Below are 26,785 nucleotides of genomic sequence, written 5' to 3' on the forward strand. Positions count from 1 at the left end.
CTTTTTAGCCAATGGCAATAATGCCAGACATTTTACTGTTGATCTGATGACCCTGAATAATCAATACTACTGTTGCTTGATTTAATAAGGTGCTCGCATTAAAAAAAAAACAACAACATCCAACAAACTGAGATTGACCTTTTAATTCAATATTTACAGGAATAACATTTCTGTAGCTTCTCTATAATAGTTCAGCACACTTTACAAGTTAACCCCTGTCAAATATTGACAAAGTCATCCTGAAAATGTTACAAAAAAAACCCAAGAACCCTTCTCAACTGTACACGTTCTTCAACCAAGACAAAATAATCAATACCTGTATTCCACACTAGAATAAATAAAAACTATTCAGAGGAAAAGGGGAAAACTCCAGAAATGATCCAGTTACTCTTTCTTGAAAGAGAGACTGCAAATGTACAGTTGTGCTTCCTTCGGAGACGTTTTTGGAAACATTCACACTATGTTATCAGTGGAGTGACATGAATACATTTGTGACGATCAGGACTTGGGTCAAAGGCCACATGTGATGATGTAATCAGATCTCACATCATTTCATTTTACGTTTTGAACCTTTGGTAATGTGGTAAAGGACAAAGTGGTTCCTATAGCATACTCGGTGTTCAATTCAGAGCTGTAGTTCATTACCAATGAAAGAATTACGACTTTATTGCTAAGGCTCTTGCCCATTAAAGACTCCTGAGATGCAAGTAGATTTACGACTGTGTAGTGGAAAGATGCCATGACAGGATACAACTTTAGAGCTGTTATACTCAAGTTTTACATTTGAATGAAACCAAACCACTATTTACCCATGGTGCACTGCTCAAACTGAGGTAAAAATCATATGATATTCATGATTTGTTATTTAAAATGTCACTATTTGCCAGGATGAACGTCTGGCAGGTTCAAGTAAATTGTTAGCCGGCAAACCAGAGAAATGTAATCATAACCTAAAAACAGAACTAAACAGTAAAGAAAGACAAGAGCAACGGAAGGTTTAAGCCAAAGAAACTGAAATGCTCATTAAGACATGAGCAGATTTTCCATTCACTCACTCAAACATATCTGCAGTTCGTTTTGGCCAGTTTCTCTGTGTTCCTCTAGTTCTGGCCTGTACTGTAGTGACTGTATGTACAAAAATGAGACCAAGAGTCGCTTCGGTCATCAGAATCCAGAGTCAGGCTTGATAAAGAGGGCGGAGAAGGCGAAGGCCAGGAAAACGATCCCACCTATGATTGTAACTGTAGAGATAACAGAAGGAAATATCAGCACATATGTGTGTACAGTACAGACACAGAGTATCAGTACACCCTGTACTCTAGTGTAGTAGTAAAATGAGTGATGCGTCTCACCAGTTCTGACGGAGATCTTCTGAGCCACCATCCTCCCGCCGATAACAGCCAGTCCTGTGCACAGACAGTGTCCCAGAGTCCCCCCGACTGCTACTCCAAATGGATCCTGCAGAACAAAACCAACTGCTTATTCAACGTTAACTGAAGGGATAGCTGATAGATGATGAGTAGTGCATTTAAAGTAAGAATTTGTTTTCCTCCATGTGCTGGTCATGTTTGAGACTTTGGGCTAATTTCATAAAGTGGAATGTAGTGGTAAGATCAAGTGTTGATTTTAGATATTTACATCTGTATATTTGAATTATGATACACATCTTTAGAGGCAGTTTTTTTTAAATAAATGAAAGATGAATGGTAGATTTCTGAAGAAAGAAAAAAAGAAGAAAAATATATATCTGACTTAATTTTGTGATTTATGGAGTCCAAAATCCCCCCTGTTAAATTCTGACACTGATTTAAAGGATCATTTTTCATTTTTGGGTGAACTAAAGTAATTGCAAAATGTTGTACACCCTTGAGACCTTAGTCTGTCTTCGGAACAAAAATTAAGATATTCTGGATGAAATTTGAGAGCCCTATCATCCTCCATAAATACTAACTGGTCGAAACCTCATTAAAGTCCAGAAAGATACAAAAATAAATAAATAAAATCAAAAATCAAAAGGTCCATGTGTCAACTGGAATATTAGCTACAAGTGCACACATAAAAACAAAAATAATGACTTTGAGTTTCTTCTCCTTAGTGTCAGTAAATTGCGCATGTTCAAGAGCACTGATGTTTACCTCAGCTACTTCCTCTGTTTAAAGCAAAGGCACATCTGAGGTATATGTCCACAGCGCTACATTCTTTTGAGAATGTGTGCCTTATACTGATATTGAGGAGAAGAAACTTTAATCAAGTTGTTTTTTATTTAGGTGCACACAAAAAGATACTTGTAGCTTAAAAGCATATGGTCTGTTTTGAAGATTTTATTTCTGAACTTTAAAAGAGTCAATAACCTTGCTGTCCATGGAGGATGAGGAAGCTCTCAAGAGTTATTCTAAAAACACCTTGATTTGTATTCCAATAATGAACAACGGTATTAGGAAAACAGAACAACGTGAGGGAGAGTAATAACTAACATACATTACATTTTTTGGTTGAACTAACCACTTAAACCAATACTCAATTTTTTTTTTTTTCTCAAAACGTGCATTTTTCATTAAGCAATGGTTCATTTGCAGCAATGCACCAATCTTGATTTTATCATGGCCAATTATGTTTCAAAAGACACAAATTATTGAAAATACAAGCAGTACATTAAATATACGCTTATTTGCTGTATTATAGACTGAACTATCTGTAGCCATTTAAAATAACAATAATAAAAAACAAAGACGTTACTCATAGCAGATTTTTATTTAATTCAAACTACTAAATTTCATATTATTATTAATACCAATGGTACCCCGGTGTTCCTGCACAGTCTAAAGACATGCAGTATAGATGAATTGGATAAATAAAACTAGCTATAGTGTTTGTGAATGAGAGAGTGTACGGGTGTTTCCCAGTACAGTGCTGGGTTGTGGCTGGAAAGTCATCCGCTGCATAAAATACATGCCAGAGTAGTTGGCGGTTAATTCCACTGGGGCTGCCCTTGATAAATGAGAGACTAACCCAAAGGAAAATGAATGAATGAATGAATGAATAATAATAATAATAATAATAATAATAACAATAAAACCCAAAATGGTCTAACTTTAACTTTCTGAAATTGCCTGCATAAAATTAACATGTGATAAATTAATTTCTAGATACAAAAATATTTTTTGTTACTGCTATTAACAAGCAGCCCCGTGCTTATTTATGCAATTTTAATATACACTGCCTGGGGGTACAAAAAGGCATTATAATACTCAAACGAGAAACCAAGCTCATCAGACATCATTTAAAATAAATCGCTCCTCTACCTCTCTTGCGGCGAGCACAATAGTGGCCAGTTGAGAGCGGTCACCCCACTCTGCCAGGAAAGTGAGCGTCAGTGCCTGAATGAATATAGGTGAAATCAAGCTGGGCCACTTCCTCTGAGGCAACATGTTCGCCGCTGTGCCCGCTTCCACGTCAGGTGCACCATTGGCCAGTTTATAGCGCTGAAGCTGCGGAATCAGTCAGTCAGAGGTCAGATAAGCAGGACAGGTTAGACAGGCACAAGCTGCAAAGATTTTTACCTCCTCATCTTTTTTCTTGATCTCAGCCTGGACCTCCTCCAGCTCCTCTTGCCCTTCGTCAGGACTCATCCTCAATCCCTCCCTCAGCATTCGCACTCCGAAGATGGCAAACAGAGCTGTCGATATGTAGTAGGTGTAGATCCGTGGGATAATGGTGGTGGCGTAACCAAACAAGACTAATGGGAGGACAAACAGAAAAATAGGTCATTCATGCATTCTGAGGATTTTACACAAGAAGCACCGTTAGATAGAACACTTTGTGAATGCATTAGTCATTAGGTATAGCAAGACATGCTCAGCGTTCAATTGCGAGTCATTATCTGTCAGACCAAAAAACAACACTAATAATTATACAAGACACAGATAAAGTGGTCTAGACAAAAACATCTGTTTATCAGAAGTCTGTTAGCCCAGTATCAACTTTTTTGAAAGGATGCACATTTTCTATGAAATTTGCATCCTGAATAAAGCAGGTTTTTGCTACTTTGGGGTGTACAAGCAGTAGCTTTTTATTTTTACATAAAAGATACATGTAGATTTTAAAATCTCTACTGACTGACATCCTTAGCCATTAATGTCCCTCTCTTCCCTGATTTAACAGACTGAACGCACTGCATTTACACTAGTGGTTTTTGTTGTGGTTGTGCTTGGCATCAACACTACTGTGGAATACTTGAAAACAAAGACATTTGGAAACACTGATGTTTTAAATCAAGGGTGTCCAAACTCTACCCTGGAGGTCTGGTGTCCTGTATAGCTCTTTCTAGGTATACTAGAATCTTCCAGACAGGTGTGTTGAAGGAAGTTGTAGCTAAACTAAGCAGGACACCGGCCCTCCAGAGTTTAGACACCCCTGTTTTAAACCTTTCATGTTTAAAAACCTGTAGCTTGTGTTTTAGATGAAACTTAGTGATTCTGATATAAAAGTATCGAAACGTATGTCTAGAATACAAACATACGGAAAATTCTGTTATATCCTTACATATTAATGGTAAACACGTTAACAAATGTTGTTTTCAGCATATTAAAGATAAATGAAACTGTCAGTAGGGATTGTCTTGTTTCCGCATATTCATGTTTTGCTGTTGTTTGCCGTTATTGATAATTAGACCATCACAATTATGATATTTCTATATCATTTTATTTTCTAGATGCAGCTAAGAAAGTCTAGACCTATGAAAGTGGGTCAGTCAAAAATCTCAGTTAAGCTGAGAGAGGTATTTAGTTGGCTAGTTTAATTTCAGCCAGGAAACATTAAAGGTAACAACTCCATCAATTTTTTTTTTTCCTAACAAAAGTGGTTGTTTATTTGAGAGGAGAGTTGTAAGCTATGAGGTTGCAAGTCGATTGTAAATGCTTTTTTTGAACCCATTTATTTGCATTTATTCAACTTATACTTAAGACAATCATGTTCAATAGTGGAATTGTGGCGGAAAAACAACATTACCCATGATGCCATAGAGACAATTCCACTAATCAGACAAACAACTAAATATAAGCCCGTTCACTCCCATAAAGTACTGCAAATGACAATCAAGTCAGTCTCCTTATGCTCTCTCTATTACAAATATATGAGATAAAAATGTGAAACACATTTACATAAACAGAGCTGTTGAGAACTGGATGAGCCATAAATCAAAGAATTCTGACATCAAAATATAATTTTATTATCAGCATCTGATTGTGATTTAAAAAAAAAAAAAGCACAGATGCTTCAGAACAACTGTATTTCACCTACCTGACAGACAGGTCATGAGACCCAGAGCCAACATGGCACCCGCCAAAACAGTGAGCCGATTGTAGCGCATAGCCATGATGGCTGCGATGAAGAACGTCTTGTCTCCCAGTTCAGAGACAATGATGACAGAGATGGCTGCCGCAAAGGCATGAATAAAGCCCAAATTTCCCTTATTGGGTTCATCGACGCGGATTGCAGGTCCCGGTGCATGATCGGTGGTCCCCTTTTGTACCTGCACAGAAATTATGATTCTGATGTTAGATCAATTCATAGTAACATAATAACTGATGCAAAGTATAAAGTAATGAAAAAAACTTAACATTTACTAATTTAAGCATGAATGTGCTAAATCAGTATTAAATGCGTTTAATTAAATAAAGTAAAAATATATGGGTGGCACGGTGGCTCAGTGGGTAGCACGATCGCCTCACAGCATGAAGGTCACTGGTTCGAGCCCCGACTAAGCCAATTGGCATTTCTGTGTGGATTTTGCATGTTCTCCCAGTGTTGGTGTGGGTGCAGTTTCCCCCACAGTCCAAAGACATGCACTATAGGTGAATTAAACAAGCTGAATTGGCTATAGTGAATGCGTGTACATGCAAGAGTGTAGGGATGTTTCCCAGTGTTGGGTGGAAGGGGAATCCGCTGTGTAAAACATATGCTGTATAAGTTGGTGGTTCATTCTGCTGTGGCGACCTCTGATTAATAAAGGGACTAAGACAAAAAAGAAAATGAATGAATGAATGAATGATTAAAAAATGAGTTGGTACAAACTGAACTGATCATGAAAGTATAGTGTGATTGCTTATTCTTCCACACTGTTTGCCTACTTAATGTTACTTTTTTTTTCTATACATGTGCGATGATTCCCATTTATTCCAGATTGATCGAAACACTGATTCCCCCATAATTAAACCAAATGAAGTCTTATGAGGGAGATACAGATTCATTTGCTCAAATTAAGCTTTAAAAAACTATAAAATTTTATTCAAATTAGATGTAATTAGAGCAATTAAATTTCAAAGAACCTTACATGTAATTTTGTTTAGTTATACATTCAGCATCATGACAGCTATTAACTAATTATTATATAGTATTACGTTCTATTATAGTATTAACAACATTGTCTTGATGTTATATATTTTTGGATCTATTATATGATATTAATGCACCTAATTATCATTAATGTAACATAATATAAGAGTGTCAAAGTTCCATTTCAATGAATCAGTGTATCACTGACTGATAAAACACTGGCAACTTTTCTTGTGCTTCATATTTTTGAAGGCTGAAGAAACACTTGATCCTTTTTAGAGGTTAAATACACATTTATCACAATAAAAATCCTGGATCATACTAAGTAAAGAATGTTTTGAAGGATTTCTGCTTGTCGTTAATTTAATACAACCAAATAAACAAAGACATATTAGAGAGTGTAGTCAAACTAGTTTCCATTGAATGGCACTAACCTATTTACCAGCTCCTCTTTGACACATTTATAGTTTCACAAGACACCTTACATGTTTTTATCAAGCGAATATGATAAACGAGTACCTCTGCGGGCTGCTCCTCATTAATGACTTTCTTCTCTTCTTGAGTTGCTGTAACTCCGGCTGAAAACAGCACGACACTCAGTAAAACAAGGAAGCATATAAACCTGCCGCCGCCATGCCGCTCGCCGGCCCGGAGAGGCATATTAAGGGATGGCTAATACTGCCTCTGCGGTGTTAAAACGCTACAAATTAAGTAAATAAATCCGCTAATTTATTTACATTAACGTTTCGTCGTTACTATCTGATTAGCCCACTGTGGTCATCATCGCTGAGAGACCGATGCCAAGGCAAAGACGAACATGTCGCTTGAAAACTCAACCAGATTGGTTGGTTGCGAGATAAACGTGTACAGATGAGTGTACGTCATTGAAAATAAGGCTGGCTATTGGTTGAAATGCCAGTCTCGTTGTCGTGTGAAGAAACAACTTCAAGGTAGGTAGAGCTTGCAACGCAAAAGGGAAATAAGAGATTATAGTCGTGTCGTCTCATCAAAGACTGGAATTATTCATAAGCATGAGTTTGGTTTGTCGTTGGTGCGCATATTTGAACATTTCTGACATGTATTTAGATAGTGTAAACGGTTGTCGATACAGGTTGTTGTTAGAAGTGCGAATGACATCATGTTTACATAAAGTTTGGGGTACATAAACTGGGGCAGAGACACCACCTGGGGGTCCGAAGAAAGGTTTGAAAAATATTAAATATGTAAAATATAAATTATTATTAAATGATGTAATTAATAAAATAATAAAGAATCCAATGTGTTATTAATATAAATAATCATATAATTTAAGTATTATAAGTATGAAATGTAGTTATTTATATTAAATAATTATTCGAATATTAATACACAATATTAAATGACTCAAACACATTATTCAAAATTTGATCAAAATTAGAAATAAAACTAATAAAATATATCTGTAAATATGTAAACAATAAAAATAGTCAAAATGAAAACTAAGAATTTACAACTTACTGTAACTTGATAACTTTATACCCATTTATATTTACATTTTACACAGAATAATTTTATTTATTTATTTTTTTGAACTGTTGAAAAAACTAACGCTTAATCATTGACATTTTAACCTTTTTTCTTTGTTTATGTTGTATGGTACATATGTAAATATACATTTGTAAACACAAATAAAGTAAAATATTGGCAGTAGCAAGAAGCAGGTAGAATTATTATTTTTTTATTGATTTTATAAAATGATAAGACTTTAGAGAAGTTGGCTTCAAACAGTTCATATGAGTGTGGTATAAAGGAACCAATTCCACTTTAAGATATCTGCTTGCACGTGACAATAATGTCTCTTTAAAGGAGCAGTTGGTGAACCCTCTGAGATAAGTCTGTGCCAGGGCAACGGTCCATTTCGGTCATGTTGCCCTGGTCATCCTTGCCCTGTTTTTACACATTAAACATGCAGGAGCAATGCGTCAACTGTTCCAGTTAGTAAAAGACTGCAACTGAGATGTTCTTACATTTATTTAGTTCCATATAAAAGGTATTTTTGTTCACAGGACAAAAGGGATGAAAGCTTTTCGGTGATGTGGATATGTCTTAAACTTGCTCCTGTAGTACTCATGACAGAGCTGTGCAGCAAGTGCTTGGTTACAGAGAACGTACAGCACCACCATCCACCAGGTTAGTGAAGCACATCCACAGCAAACACACATGGCAGCATAAATCAGAAGCTCAGCCAGGTAATGTGGACAAGAGACCAGCTCAAACCAACCGCCACACGGCATCTTGTGGGCCAGAGTCTCTACTTTACCTATATCGATGGATGGAGGGAATAAAAAAAAACAAATTTGAAATAAATAAACAATAGTATATATATATATATATATATATATATATATATATATATAAACTTTGTACTATTGGTTTGCACTATTTTAAGTGTGCAATATAATTATTGTCTATATAAAAAGTTCAGATGCAAAAACCTCTTAATGCTGTCTGAAATCTTGTCCAAAAATTTGCATTTTTTTCAGCCTCCTGTTTATGTTCAGTTATTTCACTTTAAAGGCAATGAAAAAGACTTATTCTTCACTATGAACGTAAATTTACATAGCATTTTTCTGCAACTCTTGTGTGCAGGCTAATTTTAGAGAAAAATATCAAATTGCATTTAGAGGTTTTCGCATCTCAACTCTTCATATGTGGTTTGATCAAAGCTGACATTTTTCTGCAAAAAAGACAAAAAATCTTAAGAGTCTGAAAGCATTATAATACGACTAGAACAACCTTATTATAGTTCAAATATTACAAAAATCCCAGAAAGTTTTTTTAATAAACTTTTGCTGGTGGCATTTGTTTATATTTTATATGTCACTGTTGGCTACTATATTATTATCAGTTCTATAGACCATTTTGAATATAGACCACAAAAACAATGGTCCCAACATATTTCTTGTTGTACATTTTTCATTTCTATAGCTTCCGAGATTCCAAAAAAAGCCACATATAGATAAATGATGTTATGATAGCTGTTTTAACATGATATTTTCATTGAATTGCCTCTTGTTAGTTCTGAAATAATTTAATAACAAGCAGGAAATGTTCATGGGTCTATAACATCACCACATTAAAAATGGTCTATAGCAAAATGCTGGTTACTATGGTTTAGAACAGAACATTTTCGTTTAAAGGGCCAAAAACCAAATATCATTGAGAGCCATGGGCTGAAAGTTTAAAAATAAATGGGAAACATTGCTTTAAATCATATTAACTAATGCTGTATCATTTTAAACAATAACGTAATATAGTTCAAATAATACAAAAATCCCGGAAAGTCTTTTTTAATAAACTCTGATGTAGTGGAGTAATACCACACATGCAAGAGTGCTGTTTTCTTGAATATCAGTATGTGAGCATGATCTCAAAATAAATGTACCAGTTTTGTGATATCTCAAGGAGTTAATATTTACTGAGTTACAGAGTAAAGAGTATTGTATGATTTTTTCAGTTTCATCAATGGAAATACTTCCAAACAAAGCTGGAGAACATCTGGGCATTGAATAAAGTAGTTTAATATGAATGAGAGTAGTATGAATGGGTAGTAATCGCTTTCCTGCCATTCGAAATTTTCTTCTGTGGTCTGATAGAATGGCATAAGTGTCCAATTGATAATATATCATACATTAGACCTATGTAATATTTTATTTATTAATTATTATATATAATTCACAGACTAAATTGTGTATTTGGTAGTCTAAATAAGATCTATACATGAAACTAAAGATTTGGGGTGCCTAGCTGAACATAAATGGGATTCTGAGGCATTTAAAAGTTTGAAAACTGTCATAGACAAATCTTTTGGTTTATATAGCAAAATGCAAAACTAAAACTGAAAAAAATTGGCCATATTTTCAATTATCATCATTAAAATGAGATAAAAACACTGAGGATTTTTTGAGCTGAAACATTTGTCTGTATCCTAATGAATGTAAAATAAAATGGCAAAACAAGAACATTCATATGTGTTTAGATCACCACTTCTTATATTAACAAAATAAGATAAAGACATCATTTGTTGTAAGTACAACATACACGTAATGCACTACATTCACAGTAGTAGGACTCATTTTAAATGACATTTTCTTTGAATTAGCGAAGATTCTTTTCTCTTTTTTCAAAGGAAATCTCCAACAGCTTTTTTCCTACCTGAGCTGTCAGTCCTCATCTTGGCCAGCAGAGAGAGGGACTGGTGCTGGAGAAATGAGGCCCAGAAGAAGAGAAGAGTCCCGACTACATGATACCATGTTAGCTGATTAAAGAAAGAAACTGACTCTGGAATTGCAAATGCAAATATACAAAAAGTTATTTAAATTCAAGGAAATGTCCGGATGAAATTTTAAGATGCTTTATTCTAAAAGAGTTCATTTAAAAAACTAAACGTGTGCGTGTACAATTTAGTCATAAAACAATTTGACAAAGGGATTGGAATTAGGAAACTGTACTAACCTGACTGTGGAAGAGAATCATTTGTACACAGCACAGTTAGTCCAAGTATGATATAATAACTCAAGCCAAATGCATATTGAACCACATTGATCACACCATCAGAGAATACGCTGACAAACAGGCACTCCAACAGTCGTCTTAGTGTATGAACCCATAGGAGCACTTGTAAAAGCAGAGTGGACAGATGTATCTCTGAAAATGACACACAATTGTTTTTAAGCTTGTTATAACTCAGCAGAACACACTACAAAAGATAAATAATAATAAAAATTATACTAAAAATACAGGGTCTCCCTTAAAAGAATAGTTCATTTGTTAATTTACACCCAGTAGCAATCAGTTGCAAATAAAAACATTATTAAACGTTTACTGAAAAAAAAAAAAACTACACCTTGGATGAGAGGGTGAATAATTACCTTCACATTTTCATCTTGTCAACTGTCTTTTTTCTTTCAGTGAAAACAAGAAGCTTTGCTGGTTCCATTTGTTTATATTTTACAAGTCACTGATGGCTACTATAATATCACTATTCAATAGACCATTTTGAGGGATGTTAACGAAAACAATGGTCCCAACATATTTCTTGTTGTACATTTTTTATTTCTATAGCTTCCGAGATTCCAAAAAAAGCCACATATAGATAAATGATGTTATGATAGCTGTTTTAACATGATATTATCATTGAATTGCCTCTTGTTACAGTTCTGAAATAATTTGATAACAAGCAGGAAATGTTTATGGGTCTATAACATCACCACATTGAAATGGTCTATAGCAGGGGTGTCAAACTCAATTCCTGGAGGGCCGAAGCCCTGCACAGTTTAGTTCCAACCCTGCTCCAACACACTTACCTGTAGGTTTCAAACAAGCCTGAATTACTCAATTAGTTTGATCAGGTGTGTTTAATTAGGGTTGGAACTAAACTGTGCAGAGCTGCGGCCCTTTTGGAACCGAGTTTGACACCTGTGGTCTATAGCAAAATGCTGGTTATTATGGTTTAGAACAGAACTTTTTCGTTTAAAGGGCCAAAAAACAAATATCATTGAGAGCCATGGCCTGAAAGTTTAAAAATAAATGGGAAACAAACATTGTTTCAAATCATATTAACTAATGCTGTATAATTTTTAAATGATAACTTATTACAATAAAAAATAAACATTTATAATCAATGCTGAATACACTAGTCAAGCAGAATCTGTTGCCTTCATTTGCGCACTAATTTAAAAACACTTAAAAAACAAAATTTATTTGTTTACATTTCATTAAAACATTTCATATTTCAGTTAGCTTTTTTTCTGTTTTGTAGCTTAGTAATAAAACAAACAAACAAAAAAGTTACATTAAATTTGAAATTACAGTCTCCAAGGGGTGCCCAAACTCAGTCCTGGAGGGCCAGTGTTCTGCATATTTTAGCTCCAACTTCCGTCAACACACTTGCTTGGAAGTTTCTAGCATGCTAGAAAGAGCTTGATTCGCTCGTTTAGGTGGGGTTGGAACTAAAATATGTAGGACACCGGCTCTCCAGGACTGAGTCTGTGCATCCCTACTCTAAACCATCCTCCCTCTCTTAATTCTCCGTCTTCTCAGATGGGATGGTGGGCCAAATCAAAGATTACCATGAGTCAACTAGTTTGGGCATCTCTGATTTGGAAAGTAAGTAATTAAGAAATTGTGATTGCAATTTGAAGTACCGTTCCAAGCACCCCTTGATCTGCCAGTCAAACTCCCAAGTACGTCAATGATCCAATCAGGGAACGCCTCAGACATTACGACAGACCGTATGGAAAACAGTAGGAGGAGCCCATTCCACATGACAGACACCACATAGAAATGATAGAAATACCTGAAATTAACACAGAAGACAACATCAAACTACGATATAATAACAAACACGCTACTTAAAACGTATTAACTTATCTCAAATCACCTCTTTGATAAGTCAAAAACGAGCTGCCAGCTAGCGCGTTTGATGTTTTCCTTAGTTTTTCCATACCGGATAAAATCCTGGAACACGTGCTCGACTCTGTTAGGCAGTTTCACTGAAAACTTATTGAGGCAAAAGGCTGCACCAAAACATAGCGCTAACAAAAGCCATATTATATTAACTATACTTAAAATATGAAACATCGCAGCAGCATCCTATCGTCCTCTTCTGTGAAGATACCGAAGGAAACAAATGCCGTATCTTTTAGGTTCCGCTCAGGAAGACTGCACACTGTCAAGTAAAATTATAATCCACGATCAAACCCACAATGAAGAAATTTATGTTATTCCCCACTGTAGATATTCAAGTAAACAAACCATAAAACATCTGATAAATTACGTTAAACGTTTTGTCCAACTCCATTTAATGAAAGCATCATTTTCTGTATAGTTTATGCATGTGAACGGACTTGATAACCGGATAAAGGCAATGAACTCTAGTCTCGACTGACTAAACCATCTTTACAATATAGCTTTAAAACAGGAATAAAGTTTTACAATGTACAGTTCTACATATGAACACAAGGGGGCAGCAAGCAAAACAGATTGTGTTAGTCCTCTCAAATACTTGGGTTAAATACTGGGTAAATTCTTTACTTCTTCCTGGGTCTTCCTTACTTCACTTCACTAAAAAGCATTTAGTACAGATAATGGGACCACGTATGTGTCTTGAGATCCAAACAAACCATTGCTTATCCACAAAACCCACCAGTAAGTGCTTTTATACACTTACCGGCCACTTTATTAGGTACACCTGTCCTGTGCAAATTGCTGATCTACTGGGATTTTTACACACAACCATCCCTAGGGTTTACAGAGAATGGGAAAATATATTAAAAAAAGAGAGAAAATCCAATGAGCGGCAGTTTTGTGGGCACAAATGTCTTGTTGATGTCAGAGGAGAATGGCCAGACAGGTTCAAGATGATAGAAAGGCAACAGTAACTTAAATAACCACTTGTTACAATTGAAGTATGCAGAAGAGCATCTCTGAAAGCACAACACGTCCAACCTTTTGCGGATGGGCTACAGCAGCAGAAGACCACACATGTGCCACTCCTCTCAGCTAAGAACAGGAAACAGAGGCTACAGTTGGCACAGACTCATTAAAATTGGACAATAGAAGATTGCCTGGTCTGATGAGTCTCAATTTCTCCTGTGACATTCAGATGGTTGGGTCAGAATTTGGTGTCAACAACATGAAAGCATGGATCCATGCTGCCTTGTATTGATTGTTCAAGCTGGTGGTGGTGTAATGGTGTGTGGTTATTTTCTCGGCACACTTTGGGCCCATTAGTACCAATTGATGATTGTGTCAACGCAACAGCCTACCTGAGTATTGTTGATGACCAAGTTCGTCCCCTTATGGCCACAGTGTACCCATCTTCTGAAGGCTACTTCCATCAGGATAACGCGCCATGTCATAAATTCCTATTAATCTCAGACTGTTTTCTTTAACATGACAATGAGTTCACTATACTCAAAGGGCCTCCAAAGTGACCCAATCTGAATCCAATGGATCACCTTTAAGATGTGGTAAAACAGAAGATTTGCATCATGGATGTGCAGCTAAAAAATCTACAGCGACTGCGTGATGCCACATGTCAGTATGGACCAGAATCTCTAAGGAATATTTCCAGTTCCTTGTTGAATCAATGTCACGAAGGATTAAGGTAGTTCTGAAGGCAAAAGGGGATCCAACTTGGTACAAATAAGGTGTACCCAATAAAGTGTATATAATTCATATATTTAATAAGACATCTTTATACATCTTATGCTTTACACAGCCTTATCAAAATTATGTGTAAAGACAATGCTGATAATAACATTTTTTACCAGCTCTGACCAACTTCAGCTCCTTGTATAAAGGTAGCACAAAGGTAAAGAGTCCTCTAAGAGGTGACATGGTAACACTTTATTTTGATGGTCCATTTCAGTATTAGTAGATTGCCTGCTTAAAATCTGCTGATACTGCTTCGTTAACAGACATTTAACTGACTATTAGAAACTTTGCAAGTACATGTCAATTCACACTAACCCTAACTCCAACCTAACAGTCTTACTTTAGAATTAGTTGGCATGTAGATGTATTCATTTATTAATTTTCTTTATGCTTAGTCCCTTTATTAATCAGGGGTGTATGTTTTATTCAGCATATGTTTTATACAGCAGATGCTCTTCCAACTGCATCCCAGCACTGGAAAACACAATAGTCATTATTTTAGGTAAAAAGAAAATAATAATAACAAATCCACACACTTTTTAATACACAAAATATTGTATAATGATGCTTATAATCAAATACTTATTCATTTTCTTGTCGGCTTAGTCCCTTTATTAATCCAGGGTTTCCACAGCGGATTGAACTGCCAACTTATCCAGCGGATGCCTTTCCAGCTGCCACCCATTTCTGGGACAAATCCATACACACTCATACACTACGAACAATTTAGCCTGTATCCAATTCACCTGTACCGCATGTCTTTGGACTGTGGGGGAAATCGGAGCACCCAGAGGAAACCCACGCGAACGCATGCACATGCAAACTCCACACAGAAACGCCAACTGACCCTGCCAAGGCTCGAACCAGCGACCTTCTTGCTGTAAGGCAACAGCACTACCTACTGCGCCTCTGCGTTGCCTCAAATACTTATCTTACTTATAATTGCAATTCATTATTCAAAAAATAAAACATTTTTAATTACCTTTCAGGTTTAATGGGGTTCTGATTTGCAACATGAAGTAAAGCAATGATCTGGCTAGACAGTGTGTGTTTGTTTGCTTGCACAATTTGTCTGCCAGTGCAAGGAAACCTCAATCTACACTTGAGCCATTAAGTGTGTGTGTGTGTGTGTGTGTTTGTGTGTAAAAGAGTGTGTCAAAGCCTCCAAAGTATTTGACTTCAGGATGCCTCGGAGAAACGGCAGGTTTCCTATCTGAGGATGTGTGCAGTGTTTCCTGCCTCCTCCCAACTCTTCCTCACTGTACCAGAGCAGAACCCTCATTAGGCTCCCTTCTGACACGCTTATTGTCACTCCTCACCTCTTTCCATTCTTTCATCCCCCTGTTCATCCATCCACAGGGCTTCTCCACCCATTTGTTCATGGCCACACACACACACACACACTAATCCATTTTTCACAATACTTTTATTGTGAGTTATCTCTTTTTCACTCCATCCACTCTAAAGCTTAAATTTGTCCATTGCTGCGTCTATGTGAAATGTTGAACAACTGCACCAAACTCAACTGAAGCTTTATGTTTAACTTAAATCTACAATATGATCTAGCTATGATTTCAATAGAATGACACACTGTAGAAATATTCAACTCTCTTCAGTCTCTTGAAATAACCAACCACTAAACCCTCATTCCTTGGCACTATAATCCAGACTATTCCAGACTATGTGTTCAGTTCTTGTCTTTTTGCAATCAAGAAATGAATGTGGCAACATTATGAGAAGGATTATTTTATCAGGGTTTTCACCTTTATTAGATAGGACAGTAAGGATAATTGACAGAAAAGCATGGGGAGCAGAGAGAGGGGAAGGATCGACATAGGACCGTGGGGCAGAATCAAACTCGGGTCGCCGTGAACACCAGAGTGCATGTGTCGACGCACTAACCACTACACCACTGGCGCCAACAGATTTTCCACATTTCTGAAATAACTTATCATTGTGTGGTTTAATTTGAAAAGTGTGCAATCATATTTATGATTTAATAAAATTAGGGATGGGGGAATGCACTGTAAAAAGTAATTATTTACTTTACTTTAAAAAAATGAGATGGTGGCTCAGTGGTTCGCACTATCACCTCACAGCAAGAAGGTTGCCGGTTCGAGTATTGGCTGAGTCAGCTTTGTTGCGTTTGCATGTTCTCCCTGTGTTTCCCCTTGCTCCGGTTTCCCCCAAAGTCTTTATAGGTAAATCGGGTATAAATTGGCCGTAGTGTATGAGTGTGCGAGTGTATGGGTGTTTTCCAGTACTGGGTTGCGGCTGGAAGGGCATCCATTATGTAAAACATATGCTGGATAAGTTGGTGGTTCATTCTGCTGTGGTGACCCCTGATGAATAAAGTGACTACACAGCAAATTCATCAGAGTTAAATTCTCGGTGTTGAAGCATTTCAGAGTAAAGTGTTGACGTTAAAGAGTTAGATTTTGATAAATGAATATAATAAGAGTTAAAATTGATTTTATTCAGTGCGAAATCAAGGAGTTATCTATTCCACACTTGGTGGTGTTATTTCCAACATCCGGGATTTCATGCAGCCCCAGTCACTGAAGAATTTTCCAGACGCCATTTTCCATCTGAGGTTTAGAACAGCAACTGGTGAGTCAAACTACCTAAATGTTGGTATTTTACTGACTTTCTTTAAGGAAATACAGTTGTAAACATATTTTTAAGTTAATAACTTTTGAATGGAGTGACAATTTTAAACTTCTGCGGTTCATTCATGGTCGTTTGCGTATCTAGCTTAACTGCATTACTATTGACTTCTTTTCAAGAATGTTTTTACATATGCTCACGCATACATAGTGCATAAAAACATCAATTGTACATGTTCAACACATTTCTGTCACGCTTAATGCTATTTTGTGCGTTGTTACCCATCTGTAAAATAAAATCGACACTTCTCCTTTAATTCGAAGCAAACTAGCGAGGGAATCCCCGGAGCAGCCTAACGTTAGCCTACTCTGCCCGGATGCTAACGGCAACACAGGACGGTTTCCATGAGCTCTAGAGAGTTTCTAAAACATATCTGGTGAGTAAATGAACATGCTTACTTGTAAAAGGCTTCCTGACTGAAACATGATTGTTTGTTATTCGTGTACGTTAATTTGGTTATTTTAAACACCGCGGCCCTTTTAAACTGGTTCATTCGTGGCCGTCCATATTCCGTTGGTCCATAGACTCGTGTGATAACGTAACAGTTACGCTTGAATTATATTAAGTGTTGACAACCATTAAAGTCGGAATGTTAACATTAATGTCTTTAAATGACCGCGTTTGCACTTTATCAGACATTTGACGTTACAGAAGTCTCCCGGAAGTTGCAGGACTAACGTTAACGTTATCCCGCAAATGCACAGAGACTCCCAGATGCCCAAGTAGATGCCCGCAAATGAATGATAATCTCCTGGAAATCGCGCGTCTCCCGCCCGGTCATTAAACACTTTGTATACCCCTCTCCACCGCATCCCTCCCAGCTCTTCAGGTACGTCGCGCGCAAGTCACCCCCACCGCTCTTTAGGTACGTCGCGCGCAACTCATCTTATTGCTCTTCAGGTTCTCATCTCTCCCGCTACCTCCCGCAAATCAACTCTGTATCCCCCGAAAATGACTTTTCCCAACTCGGGATGTCTGACGTTAGTAAGTTAGGCTATTTCTGTAGTCAGGAACATCTTAGTCAAGCTTTTTCTCCCGCATGATATTGTGCTTAAAACTATAGGCTAAACTTAGCATGTACTTTACACAACATTTCCGTTTTATTAAAGACAATTTAGTGCGTTGTAAACAGCCACCTGTCTGTAAAATTAATCATCTGATTCATATTTGAGCAGCCTAATGATGATACAGGTTTGATTTGTAGATTTATTATCAATAATCAACATCTGAATCAAAAGATATCTGAAAAAGTGTGAGGTATACTTTGTGATGTTTATCTCTTTTATCTGAAGGTTATGCATATGTGTTAGATACTAATTTTTTGTTGTTTTTTAACAGCCACAGTTCTCTTTACAATAACACAAGACCCTGTGACGGTGGCTGATTAGAGATGGATGGTGTATTTCCAGAATTGGTGAAATGACCAAGCACACCTTCTTGGTCATATGTGGTGATAATAATGAAGGTATGTTTGATAAAGTTCTGTATTTGTTTCACATAAGCTGAGAGGGTATTAGAGCATTAGAGAATAACAAATGACATGAAGGTGATAAGTTTTGTATTGTGGGTGAACTGTTACTTAAATAATGTTTTGCTCTGCTTTGCACTTTTTCTCTTCTGCTTATCCTAATATTTTAGATTATATTTGGACCTGAAACATCTGCTAGACTCCAGGAAAGGTGGCGTCAATACTGGACCTGAAAGGGCCTAACAAGTTGAATCTGGTAAAGAAACACGCACGCACACACACACACACACGCACACACACATGCACGCACACGCTTACAGAAAACTGTAAGTTTATGAATATTTTTTACACTGTGGCCAATATTTTGGGGAAGTCAGCATCAATAAATGATATAAAAGATTTTAAGATCCTCTAAATTTTGCTCCAAGTGTTGTGTTAAATTCAGGATTCTGGACAGACAGCTGCCTGTTTTTCCAGTTCTAGTCATAGTGGTTAACCTAATTGTTTTTGGAGATCCAACAGTGATATATGTGTTTTTTTCTACTTTTCCATATCCTGTCACCTCAACCAGCTGGGAGAGTCAAGTTGTGGATCATCATGTAGATTTTCAAAAGGTGAGTTTAGATTTCTTGAATGTTTAATTTACTTTAAATGTTCTTTTAAATATATCATAGAATTTGATTGCAATTTGTTTTCAAACATTTTTCTTAGTCATGCTGGAGTCTTGAAGAGTTCTTAGATGAGCATCACCCTATATCCGTGCATCAAGAACCACCAGACGAGCGATCAGCAGCTACTACATCGTCATGGATAAAAAGGTCATCCTGTGGCTGGGAGGCACTTCATTCACAGGACATGCTTGATGAGATTTCCTAGCTCCAGTTTGTTTTCACACAAGTTTACAGCATTTGTACCTTCATTTAAACTGCTGTGTTTAATATGGATGACCAAGGAAACACCAGAAGTGAAAGATTTGCACGCCAAGTTGTTTAAAATGTAATTTCAGAAGAAAACTATGCGTTCAGAAGAAAACTATGAGTGACGATATATTGAACTTTCAAATGGCTCTGATGAAACATCAAGTTTGGACCAAATGACTGAAACAGCCTTTTTGAGCACTGGTCATACATATTTTGTTGATACTGTCTGTACTAATAAAACATTTAAAGCATATTTGACATTGTTGCATTTTAAAAAATTAATGAATTGTTGAAGTGGTGAATGTTTTCAAATAAAATGTTTTTTATTTATAATTTACAGTCTATTTGACCTTTTTACCATATTTACACTCAAGAGAGTTGAATAAAAAACAATATATTACACCAGGCGGTGTTAAATATAGTTACATATTTTAACTCTGCCCAGAGTTAAAATTAACCCTTACTTCGGTGTCAATGTGCCAACCCTTTTGAAAGTGTTGATTTAACTCTTTTTTGAGTGGACCCCATGAGACACTTTCAAAGGGTTGAAATTAACACCCATAGAGTTGTTTTGGGTCCCCATATTTTGCTGTGTAAGCAGAAGAAAAGAAAAAAACCAACAAGTTGATTTTACTTTAAAAAGTGAGTACACTCATTAACTGTTTAAAGTTAACTAACTTTTAAATAACTCTGTGAATGTCCTTGAGTGGCCCAGAATGACTTTCCCAGAATTCTCTGAATAGCACATCACTTTTTATGCATTTTGTTGACATTAATATGAATCTTTTAAGTTGTTTCCCCATCAGTAATGTACATTAGAGATTTATGTTACTTCTAATGTTGATAAACAATGTTTATTTCATGACTTTAATTTTATGCGTGTTACCATACTGGTGTTTAGTAGCTGTGTGAATGACACTGAGCACCTTCTATACACTGATACACTTCACAAAAACTGTTTGTGATGAGCATTGATTTATTATGTAACTTTCTCATCACCATCTTCATATGGCTGTGTTAACGTGTCTATCTGTGTAACAAAAGGTGTGTAGATATTGGTAATTCCAAATACATATATATTACATCTATAAATTATTGAAATATGGTCGTTTACTGTAAAAATGAGAACTTATTTTTACAGTTTTTATCGTATTTTTAACGGTAAAATACTGGCGACCACAGCTGCCTTTTTTACGGTAAATTTTATGGATTTATTTTTTACAGTGTGTAGTTAATGTACTTAAATATTTTTAGGCAACAGGTTTGCTCACCTTTTTCAAAAACTAATTGTTTTAAAAGCAACAGGTTTATTCGCTTATCGCTTAAGTAATAATTTTTTACAGTGTGAGCATGTCTTGACTGCAGCTTTTCTTGCTTTCTGCGAGACATTCAAAACTCTGTTTAATTTACTCTGTGACAAAGATTAATATTATACACATAATAACAGTTTTAGTATTTACCCTTCTTTACCATTTACAACTTTTTCTAAAAGAAAGTTTTATGTTGAAATGATTCTTTAGAGGGCGACACGGTTCACTGCACTGTCGCCTCACAGCAAGAAGGTTGCTGGTTCTAGTCCCGGCTGTTCTCCCTGTGTTCGTATGGGTTTCCTCCGGGTGCTCCGGTTTCCCCCACAATCCGTATAGGTGAATTGGGTAACCAAAATTGTCCGTAGTTAGCATGTAAATGATTGTGTATGGATGTTTTCTTATACTGGGTTGCAGCTGGAAGGGCATCTGCTGCGTAAAACATATGCTGGAATAGTTGGCGGTTCATTCCGCTGAATAAATACTAATTCCTCTGAAATAGAAACTAAGCTGAATGAAAATGAATGATTTTTTAAATTAAAGCTTAAAGGGATAATTCACCAAAAATGTAAAATTCTGTCATCATTTGCTCACTCTATATGAGTTTCCTTCTACTGTTGAACACAACGGAACATATTAAATCTGAAAAACCACCGACTTCAATAGTATTTGTTCTTTCTACTATGGAAGTCAAAGGTTGCAGGTTTTCAGCTTCTTTTTTTTTTTAGAAGATCTTTGTATTCAACAGAATAAAGAATGTTATATAAAGGTTTGGGACCAGTGAACAAATAGAGCAAATTTTCACATTTTTGGGTGAACAATTCCTTTAATGTTCCTTTTTTTTCTGCCTTCTTGTTTTTCAAATCTTTAACAGTGTCAGAGTCATATCATTAATGATTTATCTTAATTTGTTTTAACTTGTAAAAATAACAATTGTAACTATACTTACCACTAAATAAGTATAACTTTTTCTCTTTTAAGTTTGAGTGTGATCAGCTATTGTGATATTGAGCATATGATTAGTGTTATTATATTTATTGTCAATTATTGCTTGAGTTTATGTGAAAGAGAAAAAAGTAAATAAAATAAGTGTAATTGTTCTTATAGATATACACTGTAACACTAAAGTCGGTGTATTTCAGATGCCGTGCTTTCCCACAACCTAACCCTTGAATAAGTAAAATTTTAAATGGGTATATTGTGCATTGATGTGTTTTCATGTATCCAAGGCTATCTCGCTCTATTGTCTGGTTAACTGTAGGTTCATTTTCCCAATGTTTTCTTTTCCAGCCACCAGCGCTGATGACAGAGCAGGAATTGGCACACTGGTCCATTGGTCCGTTGGGATGTGGTAGGCAATACTGTATTCAATTATTATATCATGGATAAAAATACTTAAAAAAAAGAAAAGAAAGAAAGGTTATAAATTTAACTCCTAAAAAAAAGAGAAAACCTAAAAGAGAAACAGCTTTGCTGCCCATTTCACCCATTTTTCTACTTGCTGGACAAACAAATTGTTCACCTCAAATCAACCGACTTTCTATTTGCACTGCCTGTTTTATAGTTTCTTTTATACATGAAAAACAATTATCTTGGCACAAGCAGTAAAGACTGTTGGGAAGTGTTACATTTATTAAATAAATTCTTTCAAAAACAAGTTAAGCCAAACAAAATACAGTTTTATTCAGTTTATCTTAGTATATTTGCAGAGCCATCATCAAACTAACCACAGGCTCTAATCTTCAGCTAGATAGTAACCTTTCTAAAAAATGCAGACATAACAAACTCCCTTTTAAAACTAATCATAAATGAAACAATAGACACTACCAGACCTCTCCTTATATGAATCTTGTGCACAAAACACATAAAATAAGTGTAAATATTCACTGCTAGATTATAACACAAAGCATGTTGGGAACTTTAAACTATCTTTACAAAATGGTTCTCATACAAATGAGTTGAACTTAACTAGTATTCCTTTTAGAGTTCTTAAAGTGGAGATTATTTATTTCCATCTGTTTTATCCATCATTAATTTGTTTTCTGTTTAATGAACATTGATTATACAAATGAATTACATGCAATGCTTAGAAACAGCATATAAATAAAGAACACAAAGAGTTCTCTATAAGGGCTTTTCCATTCCCGCTGCTAGTACGAGTCCAAAAGATAGGAAGTGCTCTCTTTTTCCTGCTCAAAGGGGGAACAACTCTCAACAGAAATGACCAGGGCAGGAAACATGTGGAGGTTGGAGACTCAATCACTAACCCTTTCAATCAAACCCCCACTAAAACAACCAAGACCTTTCAAAACCCATAATGCATCAGTTCATGTTTCCTACAAACAACCAAAAGAAGAATTGATGGGCAATCAAAAGTCTATATTTGCTGAATAAGAACTTCATCCTCACTGGGACACTATGTAAAATTCAATGAAATCAAGTATCTTTTCTTTGTTCTTCTTTCAAGAATTTTTAAAAATAATTATTAAAGGTGCTGTATGTGAGTTTTTGAGTCGTCTAAAGCATAAAAAAACATAATAAGTTTGCAGATATTTAAGAAACATGCCAAGTGACTATTCTTGTTCATCTGAAAAACAATGCTAAAGTCAGATATTCTGCTTTGAAAATCATTTTAACCCACCCAATGCCAGTTTAGCCAATAATATGTCAGCCCCGGGTTGCCTTGTTGGAGAACAGCATATTTCATTCATCATTTAGAAAAAAGGCTCTCAAAGCATTCGTCCGTGACTGAAATGAGTCCTCCGGTGGACAGTAGCAGACTCCAAAATGATATGCAGAGTTGCAGAGTTCCACATGAGGTTATTAATCAGCAAATAATATAAATATTACGAATGTAAACATTAGATGAGCAGGTAGAGCTGCACAATTAATCGTAAAAAGATTGCAATCTCGATTCGACCCCCTAGACGATCTTAATCCAGCATTTCTACGATTCTGTCAATCATATTTTCAAGTTCAGGACAGAAGCAATGGTGGCCGCACAAGTCTTCACATTGTTTTACATAGGTTGTTCAGCAACGTAAACACCCCCAAATGGCATTGAAAGAGTCACATGCTGTATTTATAAGATACAATTCACCTCAAAAATGTAATTTCTGTCTTCATGTAATGATGTATTTGCGACCGTAAAATCGGACGTGACGTGAGCACGCGTGTGCCTCTGAATGAAGTATACCTAAGTGAACAGAACCTGCATAGGCTGTGAATAACAGGTAATAAAGTTGTAAGTAACATTCAGTTTGTGGTACAGAGTGATTGTTTGGGAGCCGCACGGAAAGTGAACCGCTCTTAGCAGTGAAAATGAAACCGAAAGCGCACACAGTGTTGCCAGATGTAGCTGACAGATTCCAGCCCAAAAAGTATCCAAAACCGCCGAAATGCAAATATCCACCCAGTCTTCTGTATTCACGAAAATCACGTCAGTGACAGATTTTAAGCAGAAAATTACAGATTGTAAGCATATGTCTCAAACACAATAATTCAACATCAGAATTATCATCAGCATTAATGACCAGGACCAATCTAAAGTCTGTTCAAGTCCACCATTCCAAGACTATGCAACATTTAGCATTTGAACCAACAGTACAGCTACACAAAGCCTATTGCTGTTTGGGACATTTTTGAGAATAACAATAATAACAGCCCACTCATATTAACCTTTATTTTACATCTACAGAATCATGAGAAAATCGGGATCTTTATTTTAGGCAAAAAAAAATCGCAATTCTAATTTTAGCCAGAATCATGCAGCTCTATGAGCAGGTTACATTGTAACTCCGTGTCCTAACAACACACTGCGTAATGAGATTTGCAATGATAAGCAATTTGGCTGTTTACACCAGATGAAACACGAAAGAAATTTAAAAAGAGCCATTCAGAAGCGCTGAATATGCATTTACCTCTTTAACATTAGTTAATGTACATGCTGAATCACTGATACAGTACGTGTTGGTTTTGTCACAGTTCAATTTCAAACAGTTTATTTATTGTTTCAAGATCTGCTGCTACTTTCAGTAGTATGTCAATAAATGTTAAGTAAAATGGCATTCAAACTTACATTGTTAAAATTTAACACTGAACAAAGCACATGAGGGGTAACTGAGGTGATTTGTGGCAGTTTTCTGTTGTTCAGCTGCAAAAAATTGAAGCTGTTTCTAATATATCAATTCCAAGGGCCTCATGTATCAACGCTGCGTACGCACAAAAACTTTGCGTACACCAGGTTTCACGCTCAGAATCGCTCACGTTTAGATTTACTAACGATGAACTGAACGTGGGAATGTGCGCAGCTTCACGGCAGCTTTCTGGCTGGCGTACGCACTTTTTTTGTGCGTGTCTGTTTTATTTCCATTGGCGACTCCTAGAGGCAGTTGTATTAAATTCTTTTCTACAAAGTGTCTGAGCCTTGCAATGCCAGCTGTATTAGACGGGTTCATCTAGTACAGTGGTTCTCAAACTGTGGTACGCGTACCACTAGTGGTACGCGGGCTTCCTCCAAGTGGTACGCGGAGGAATCGCTGAATAATGAAAGAAACAATTAACACTTTAATCCTTTAATGCGTAATATAACATTGATGTGATCAGCATTGGCTGTTTTGTGAAGCGTACGATCACAGCGCTGTGCTTAGAGTGTTTATTTTAGTGCATTGTGTCATAAGCTGCTGAAAATCTGTTTCCGAAGTTTAAGAATTGATTCTGAAGCGTGATTTGACTGACATGAAAAGTGGCCAATCACAGTCGACCTTGTCTAGTTGCGTGAAACGTAAGGGCGGGACAAAGGCTTTCTGTGTTGCAGAGACAGAAAAAACAACTTAAAAACAAATGTTTTGTTGGAATAATGCTTCTCGGATGTTTTCACTGCAGAGATGTCTAGCAGAGTAATTAAACCGCGGACATATTTCCTGCCTATTTGATGATCTTCATACACGTTTCGCTCTCCGACAGCCAGTCGACTCGCCTCTGACCTGTCACTCCTCTAAATACAGTCTGAATGGCGGCGCGGGAATGAAGGTATTGCGCAATAACTCATTTCTGCAAATGCGGCGAGTGCTTTATTTTAACACGAGAGCGCATTCATGTACGCAAATCGCTAAAACAGATATGCGAGCTCTTAAATAGGCTTTTTTGAAATGAACTGCAAGACCTCTCATGATCGCGTGTGTGCCCAGATTGAATACAATCGCGATCTTTCCACTATTAAAGTAGACATTATTTATCTTTGCTCCTTAACAAAATTTTGTCAAAAGTATTCAAAGTTATCAAATATTTAGAAATAGATTGATACATGATCGATGACAATGCTAATGGTCTTCTTATTTGGCTGTGTTGTGAAGTGAAACTTACTTTTAGCAAAGCTGGAACATTTTTTATTTCTTTACGACAAAAGAATTATGCTGGAAATGTTTCTGGATGAGGTATTTGTGTGATTTATACATTTAGCTGTATTCTGATCTGTCCTAAAGCATTACAGGTCAAAGCAATCCATTGTTAGCCTACTTATTGTTTATTTATCACAATTTACAATAAGGCTCTTAAAGCACTGCTTTAATAAATGTAGTGTCGTCATATTTCAAATACCTCAAGTAAAATGAAGCCATTTGTTTTATTTTTTTACTGACAGTGTACTTGTATTTTTTTACGTTTCTATTTTAGATTAAGATCAAGTGTAAAATAAAATTTACATGTGATGTACAGCTATTTAAGAAACAAATTTGCCATATTGTAAAGAAAATAGTGTAAAATATGTAAATAAAACGCTAAATTTAAATCTTTTTACCATATACTTTAATTTAACCTTTCAAAGCTTAAAAATATATATTTTTAAAAATGGGCAAAAAGTGTCTCTATGGCCTTAAAGATTATTTGGTAGT

General features: G+C 36.1%; 2 protein-coding genes and 1 long non-coding RNA gene across 3 annotated transcripts; 1 reads left to right on the forward strand and 2 right to left on the reverse strand.

The window, feature by feature from the left end:
- Positions 1-128: 128 nt before the first annotated feature.
- Positions 129-7,124, reverse strand: tmem165 (transmembrane protein 165). Its single transcript, NM_212683.2, is given in 6 exon segments — positions 129-1,241; positions 1,353-1,458; positions 3,303-3,488; positions 3,561-3,736; positions 5,299-5,530; positions 6,853-7,124. Coding segments are annotated over 6 exon segments (918 nt in total). The 5' UTR covers positions 6,994-7,124; the 3' UTR covers positions 129-1,164.
- A 1,201-nt stretch (positions 7,125-8,325) lies between these two features.
- On the reverse strand, positions 8,326-12,992 carry srd5a3 (steroid 5 alpha-reductase 3). The gene is made up of 5 exons (NM_001044939.1): positions 12,755-12,992; positions 12,519-12,670; positions 10,828-11,019; positions 10,528-10,653; positions 8,326-8,632 (listed from the first exon to the last, which is right to left on the reverse strand). Exons 1-5 carry the CDS (start codon positions 12,952-12,954, stop codon positions 8,373-8,375), a joined length of 930 nt encoding a protein of 309 aa, NP_001038404.1. The 5' UTR covers positions 12,955-12,992; the 3' UTR covers positions 8,326-8,372.
- Positions 12,993-17,104: 4,112 nt separating this feature from the next.
- On the forward strand, positions 17,105-19,920 carry LOC137488642 (uncharacterized). Its single transcript, XR_015518305.1, has 6 exons — positions 17,105-17,142; positions 17,463-17,575; positions 18,538-18,664; positions 18,838-18,923; positions 19,239-19,281; positions 19,379-19,920. It is a non-coding gene; the product is annotated as an uncharacterized LOC137488642 (long non-coding RNA).
- Positions 19,921-26,785: the final 6,865 nt, after the last annotated feature.

The sequence above is a fragment of the Danio rerio genome, chromosome 20 (genome assembly GCF_052040795.2).
Source record: "Danio rerio strain M-AB ecotype USA chromosome 20, GRCz13ab, whole genome shotgun sequence".
NCBI classification, from domain to species: domain Eukaryota; kingdom Metazoa; phylum Chordata; class Actinopteri; order Cypriniformes; family Danionidae; genus Danio; species Danio rerio.

Coding starts and splice junctions, on each gene's coding strand:
- srd5a3 (NM_001044939.1), bottom strand. CDS start 12,954: ATGTTTCATATTTTAAGTATAGTTAATATAATATGGCTTTTGTTAGCG. Junction 12,671..12,754: donor GTTTTTGACTTATCAAAGAG/GTGATTTGAGAT, acceptor TGTTAATTTCAG/GTATTTCTATCATTTCTATG. Junction 11,020..12,518: donor ATCAAGGGGTGCTTGGAACG/GTACTTCAAATT, acceptor TGTCATTTTCAG/AGATACATCTGTCCACTCTG.